Below are 7,773 nucleotides of genomic sequence, written 5' to 3'. Positions count from 1 at the left end.
CGCTGAAAATGAAGTACAAATGCAGCCAAGCAGAGTGAGGCGATTGTGGGAGAAAGTGCTTTAAAGAAAACATTTCTATGACAGTAACTTTTGTTTGTTTGCAATAATTAAGCATTTTCTTTCTTCCTTCAATCCATTTCTTGCTCCCGTTTGCTATAATACGCCATTGGTGGCGAGTTCCTCTGCTCCTTTGGCCTCATCATAAGCCAACAAAAGTGATTTCATTTGAGAGCTTCTTTGGTACAGCTTTGAGTGAACCCAATCTTTTTCTCTGCCATCACTCTTCTTCCTCTCTCATATCCTCATCAATTATATATTATATCAATTGGATCTTCCTCATCTGGTTCTTCCCATTTACCGGATCTCAGATTCAGAGGTCTTTCTTATAATAGTAATAATAATAATAAATAATATTCCTTTCATTGGGTGTGTAATATTATTGGTTCTCTCTGAGTTGTATTTTCCTGAAACCTCTTCAATGTGTGTCTTTCTTTTTTAGTTCCTTTGAGAGAGTTAACATGGTAGAAAGCATGCAGAGTTGTTGCAGTCAAAGCCTCAAAGGGTCAAGAGGGTACATATCAACAAGTTTTCAGCTTTGAAAAGCACTTCTTAGGACAAATAAGATTGCTTTTGTTGCAGTCAAAGCCTCAAAGGGTCAAGAGGGTACATATCAACAAGTTTTCAGCTTTGAAAAGCACTTCTTAGGACAAATAAGATTGCTTTTATTTCTTTCTAGTACTTGTCAAAAATTTTCTGTATCTACTGTGAACACTGAACACCTTTTCCTTTTTCACAGCTTTTTTTTTTAATTATTATTTTCCAGAGCACTTGTTCTTTCACTTTTACTGAAGCTTCATTATCTCCTAGTCCTTAACCGTAATACTTTACCTTACCAACTTGGTTATTGCTTCCAAATCTCATTGTTGAACCATAAGGGTCCTCTAAAGTCTCAATCTTTTATGGAGTGCTGCAACAAGAGGAGGATGATGAAGGAATCTCCGGAATCGAACTTCATGAACAGAAGAGGTTCATCGTGTTTTCCAGATGAGGTTCTTGAACGTGTTATTGGGATGCTGAAATCAAGAAAGGACAGAAGCTCTGTGTCACTGGTTTGCAAGGAGTGGTACAACGCTGAGAGATGGTCAAGGAGGAACGTGTTCATAGGTAACTGCTACTCTGTGTCCCCTGAGATCTTAACCCGAAGGTTCCCAAACATAAGAAGTGTTACACTGAAAGGGAAGCCACGTTTCTCTGATTTCAACTTGGTTCCTGCAAATTGGGGTGCTGATATTCACTTTTGGCTTGTGGTGTTTGCTGAAAAGTACCCTTTTCTTGAGGAGCTTAGGCTTAAGAGGATGACTGTTAGTGATGAGAGTTTGAAGTTCTTGGCGCGCTCTTTTCCGAACTTCAAAGCTATTTCCCTTCAAAATTGTGATGGTTTCAGCACTGATGGTTTGGCTGCAATTGCTGCTGATTGCAAGTAAGAACATAGTACATAAACTTCTTTGCTTTCTTCTTTTCAGTTTTTGTTTTTTCAGGCTTTTAATTTGTTGAATTTTCATTTCTAACGTATATTTAATTTTCCTCAGAGGTAAAAAGATTATTGTTCTTCTTGGTATGTTCCCTGCTGATGGAGTTTTCTTCATGTTCTTCTTTGCATGAATTTCAGTTTTTAATAATTCGGTGATGTTTACTGTTTTGATGTGAAATCCTTTGCCCTTTTTCTGCTCTGGATGATGTAATCAGGTTAATTGATGTGTTTACAACAATTATAGACTTTATTATCTAGTTTAAATTAACCTTTCCAACAAATTTGAATAATACTTTATTTACTCTTGTAGTTTTGACTTTCAGTTTGATTTATATCTCCCCCTAGATTAGCGATTCATCCTTTTGTTAGATTCTTATCTTTTTGAGGGGTCTTACTTGTTTTCCATTCGCACATGATGTGCTTTGCTTTGCTTTGACAGGAATTCCTACTAGTGAGATGTTTGTGAATTATGGTTCCCAGTGGAAACAGAATCCCACTATAGAGCCCTTTTTTTTATAAGGGCCACTTCTTTTTCTGCATGATGCAATTAACATTTTAGAATCAATAGAATGGGAATATGGTGATATTCCTTGAATGGGAACATAGCTCTGACTCAGGGAATCAACTAACTTTTAAATTTTAATGATCTAGAAAGTGGGATGCTGGGAATGAGAATAGGCTTGGTAGAGGTTAATTTTATGGCTGATTTTGGAGCAAAGTTCATATGGATATTGCATATTGCTCTATGAGTAATTATATGATATTATAATGCTATGCAAGAATGTTAAACTTCCTATTAGTTCATGAATTGGTTGATTGAAACTCACTGATGAATAGGGAATCTAAAAAACATTATGTAGAATTTGAATTTCTTATCATTTACATGCTTATCTTCTGATATAATAGGACAGCCTTGTAATTCTACTTTCAGATGTTTGATTTAAAATTTGTGCTTTCACAAGGGACCTAGTGTAATTCGAACAGTGCGTATAAGTGAAAGCAGTAGCAGTGTGAAAAGTGTGATTACAATATTTATATCAATACTTTTCTCCAAGCTTTTTCACTTATGAACCTAAGAAATCTTGTGTCATGATATCATCATGTCCAGTAATTTTAGAAAAAATAGATATTAGTTCCATTATGTTGCATTATTTTCAGAATTCTTCAATTGCCCCATCAATAATTTTCTGCACTCTACTTGGTTGTAGGAATTTAACTGAGCTTGACATACAAGAGAATGTCATTGATGATAAAAATGATAATTGGTTGACTTGCTTCCCGGAAAGCTTCACATCGCTGGAAGTACTGAACTTTTCCATCCTTCACAATGATGTAAATTTTGATGCACTTGAGAAGCTTGTTACTAGGTGCAAATCATTGAAGACTTTGAAGCTTAATAAAAGTATAACACTGGAACAGTTACAAAGGCTACTTTTTAGAGCTCCCCAGTTATGTGAGCTTGGTACTGGCTCATTTTCACAAGAGCTGACAACACAGCAGTACTCGGAGCTTGAAAGCGCCTTCAGCAATTGTAAAAATCTTAACACCCTTTCTGGATTATGGGTAGTTACACCGCAGTATCTCCCAGTTCTGTACCCGGCATGCGCAAATCTGACTTTCTTGAATTTTAGTTATGCTCCCCTGGACAGTGATGATATTGCTAAGCTTCTTGTTCATTGCGCCAATATTCGGCGCCTATGGGTACGAATCTTTTTGCCTGGTGTTCCTTGTTACATAGTTTCTAATTTATATTGAAGTTTCTACTACTAAAGACCTATGCGGCATGCTTTTCTTCTGAATTAATTCATGTATTATTGGTGTCCTTTGTTTCTGACATACACATTCACACAACCAAAGATTTAGCATCATGCACAAATGTGTTTAACTTGGTTGTAATTGTCCAATTGAAGGTGCATGGGTGGAATGTTTATACAGTTTCCCGTTAATGCAAATGAAAATGAAGTGTTGTTTCTGTCTCACTAGCTAAATATCTGATACAGGTTGTGGACACAATTGAAGATAAGGGGTTGGAAGCTGTAGGAACACACTGCCCACTGCTTGAGGAACTGCGTGTATTTCCTGCAGATCCCTTTGCTGAGGGTGATGCCCGCGGTGTTACTGACTCGGGCTTTATTGCTGTCTCTCAAGGATGCCGAAATCTTCACTATGTCCTCTACTTTTGCCGGCACATGACCAATGCTGCTGTTGCCACTGTTGTGCAAAACTGCCCTGACTTCACTCATTTCCGGCTCTGTATTATGAACCCCGGCCAACCGGATTACCGGACAAGCGAACCGATGGATGAGGCTTTTGGAGCAGTTGTTAAGACTTGCAGCAAACTCCAGAGGCTTGCAATATCTGGTTTACTGACCGACCTTACATTTGAGTACATAGGGAAGTATGCAAAAAACTTGGAAACTCTTTCAGTTGCCTTTGCTGGAAGCAGTGATTGGGGTATGCAGTGTGTACTAGAAGGGTGTCCGAAGCTGAGGAAACTTGAGATAAGGGACTGCCCATTTGGGAATGCTGCACTTCTTTCGGGGTTGGAAAAGTACGAGTCGATGAGGTCGCTGTGGATGTCAGATTGCAAAGTGACAATGAATGGATGTAGATTGTTGGCTAAGGAAATGCCAAGGTTGAATGTTGAGGTAATAAAGGAAGACGGCAGCGATGATAGCCAAGCCGAAAGGGTCTATGTGTATCGTTCCGTTGCTGGACCCAGAAGGGATGCTCCTCCATTTGTTCTCACTCTCTAAGATGCTATCCCCAAAGTGCTCTGTAATCTCTCTCTCTCTCTCTCTAATTCAATATAGACTACTAAGCACTCATTGACACACCACAAGTCCATTGATTTGCATTAAATGTGACATGTTCTATTGTTTCTCATGAATATGATCCTACTCCTTGAAAGTTAGATGACTGGTAAAACATAATAGGCTTGTTCTGCATCATACATTATACGCTTTACCAATTGCATGGTTCGGTATCCATGTAGGGATCACATCAAACCTATAATAATCTAACTGAAAGTAGTAGCATCATTCCAAAAATTTATGTGGCGTGCTATGCTAGATTAGTGTTCAGAAATCAGAACCCTCAAGCAACAAATTAAAGTTTGTATTTTTATTTTCACCCTTCATTAATCCCATGTGTAAGTAATAATTTAGATTTTGATGTGTACTACCCAGGGGACAAAATCTGCAAATTGATGACGAATAGCATCAATAATTTGAAGAAAAAGAGAGAGGGTTCTGCAATGTTCCAAGTTGAATGATGTTGGAAGTAGTTGGGGCTTATCCATAGATTGATTGTTGTGTTGTTGGTACATCAAATCGAAGGAGCAAGGACGAGAGAAAAGGTTCAAGACTCAAGCGAGACACTGCAAAGTCCACTTTTTTTAGTTGCTATAATAATTGTACCAAGTGGGACCCACACACAGTGGAGACTAGATGAGCACATTAAGAACAACACCAATCATTCTCAACAATATCCACATGACGATCAGATCAGATCAGATCATGCCAGAAGATGAGGTAGTCGTGGATCTGCTCTATCTTGATGCTTATTCAAGACATTTTTTTTTCTTCTGCCAATTTAATTATTTATTCATGAAAGAATAGCTTTCGCTTCTGATAATGGAGGAAATCCATGGAAATTAATGAGATTATTTATTATTATTTATTTTACACAGAGAGAAGTCATATATGTATCACTGTATCAGAGGATAAATTATAGTGCCATTGTTGACATGTTTTACTAAATCGCTGAATAACTTGGTGTTGGTGACTACTACCTCCTCTTAAAGAGAGTTTTCTATCCTTTTTTTTTTCGGAGAAATGTTAGAAATTATTAAAATTTATTTGCCATTATTTAGCTATTAACATAATTTTTTTAATTTAGTAATTTAATAATATATTTTATTCTATATTTATCAAAAATAATAAATTCTGATAGTCTTTTAGTATTTTATTTTTTTAAGGTAATCTCTATTCTCAGATATAATTTATACTTATCTTTCGTGTATAAATATCATAGTATATAAATATTTATGATCCTACGAAATGAGAGATAAGTCAAAAGGACGAAAAAAAAGATGCACAAAGCCTTTATAGATATTATTTTATCACACAATCTCCCAAATTAAAAATAAAATTAAGTACATAAGGAATATAATTTAAGAGGAAGTATAGGGAATTAATGAAATATTTGTATAATATATACAATAGAGGTGTAAGGATGTCTGATTCTGTATTAGAAATATAATCATTAGTATTATTTTTTTTATTAGCTGAAATTTTTAGGATGAGTAGTATTATGACATGGTATCAGAGCTCTAGATTCGAACGGTCAAGAGTTCAATCTTTGCTAAATCCCAAAATTAGCTTAAACGTTTGGGATAAGTGGTTTTATAACATGAGATGATATTTCATTGGCTTCAGCGGGACTCATAATTTAAACATTGAAAAGATTTAACATGTAAATAATTATGATAAATTAACTTGTGTGAAAAAAGATAAAATTTATAATAAAAAATATAAAAACTTAAAAAATAGGAACAAAATAAAAGAAATAAAAGAGATAGAGTATAATAGCAAATAATAATGTTTTATAGTTTATAAAAAAAATCAAAGAATAAAATAATGCATCATAAGAGAAAAAAAATATATTACTGAATAGAAGAGCAATCGATAATAAATGAGATTCTCTTCTAGCATATATGGCCTTTTATAGTGAATAATTTATGAAATATAGATATAGATAAAATAAAAAAAAGAATAAAATTTTTAATAAATTAAAGAAATATTCACAATCATATAATTAATTGATGATGTGCATATAACTATTAGATAATAAATTGTAAAAGAATATTAATAAAAATATTATATTTGATATTAAAATAAAAATAAATATACACAATGAATAAAAATCAGAAATTTAAAATTAAAATATTTAAGATAAAAAAAATTAAGAGAAACTTTTGATAAATAACGATTCAAACATTAACTTCACAATAAATTGAATCAAATAACATATATTTAAATTAATTAAATTAAATAATTCATATAACAAATTAACTATAATTGTTTGGCTAAATAAAGTAACTTAAAAATAAATAAAAAATATCTTATAAATATATTATGTAACAATTAAATCACTTTTAAAAATGATTAATCAAAATAAATAAGACAAAAAATAATACAAATTAAAACAAAATTAACTTATTTATTTCTGTCAAATCAAATAATTAATATAACTGATTAATTAAAGTTAATCTGATGAAACAAAGTATGAAATAATTTAATATTTTTCAATTAAATCAAATAAATAATTAATTATGACTCAAAATATATAAGACCAAAAGTTAATGTTTAGTCAAATCAAATAATTAATATGCTTAATTAAATAATTATAGGGCAATTTACTCGTTTTAATTGTTTGGAGAAATATATTATCGAATTACAACTTTTTAAATATCCAAATGCAATACAACTTTCGTAATTATATATAAACGCAATACTCTTCCACGGATTAGGTTGCACGTAAACCGCTACATTTTATCGCGGTTTACGTTCAATGGTGTGCATACAAAAATTGCTGCATTTTGTAGCGGTTTATAAAAAAATTAGTGCGTGAAGAAATCGCGACAATCTCTAACAGTTACTTCGAAAATAATATGAGTATAAAATCCGCTTGAGGCAATAGCGAATTATTCATTTAAAAAGTTTTTAAAATTTGATAGAAAAAGAAAGTTTAATATTTCAATTCAATCAGGATCTTTGAAATTTTAAGAGATTAATTTTATGAAATTTATTCCAACTCCAAATTTTAAATCATCAGAAAAGAAGAACTAATTTATTGTTCTTTTAGATACTTATTTTATTTTGTACGGGATTTTATTTACATATGTATAAGGCTTTTTAAATTTTACATAGAATATTTGATTTCCTGTGTATAATTTTATATTACAACTTGTGTAGTCCTTCTCTTACAGTCAAAACTCTTCAGGTTGAATATACAATCCGTTATCTATGAAATATTGAATTTAGTTATATAAATTGTTGCTTATTTATAGTTTATAAGCTCTATTTTAAAAGAGAATGAAAAGATTACTTTAATTAATTTAAAAGACTAGAGGAATCATTTTGAATATTATTTAAATTTCTTAACATGTCAGTAAAATTTTTGTGTTTATAATGTTAATTTGGTGATTGAAAGAAAGACTATTGTTCATATCCTATCCT

The 7,773-nt window shown here is 32.4% G+C and overlaps 1 protein-coding gene across 4 annotated transcripts; it reads left to right on the top strand.

Annotated features, from left to right (window-relative positions):
• LOC107480629 (protein TRANSPORT INHIBITOR RESPONSE 1) lies at positions 1-5,320 on the top strand. Of its 4 annotated transcripts, XM_021138951.2 has the most exons (6): positions 1-376; positions 500-571; positions 936-1,480; positions 2,740-3,232; positions 3,532-4,309; positions 4,720-5,320. In XM_021138951.2, exons 3-5 carry the CDS (start codon positions 960-962, stop codon positions 4,285-4,287), a joined length of 1,770 nt encoding a protein of 589 aa, XP_020994610.1. In that variant the 5' UTR covers positions 1-376; positions 500-571; positions 936-959; the 3' UTR covers positions 4,288-4,309; positions 4,720-5,320. The 4 variants fall into 4 exon arrangements, with proteins under 4 accessions (XP_020994610.1, XP_052114948.1, XP_052114947.1 ...); XM_052258988.1 differs by having other exon boundaries at positions 1-391; positions 500-1,480; XM_052258987.1 differs by having other exon boundaries at positions 1-663.
• The last annotated feature ends 2,453 nt before the right edge of the window (positions 5,321-7,773 follow it).

This window comes from Arachis duranensis, chromosome 3 (assembly GCF_000817695.3).
Source record: "Arachis duranensis cultivar V14167 chromosome 3, aradu.V14167.gnm2.J7QH, whole genome shotgun sequence".
Lineage (NCBI taxonomy): Eukaryota > Viridiplantae > Streptophyta > Magnoliopsida > Fabales > Fabaceae > Arachis > Arachis duranensis.
Note: the sequence above shows the minus strand (reverse complement) of the source record. Positions and strands in the feature narration are given on the sequence as shown.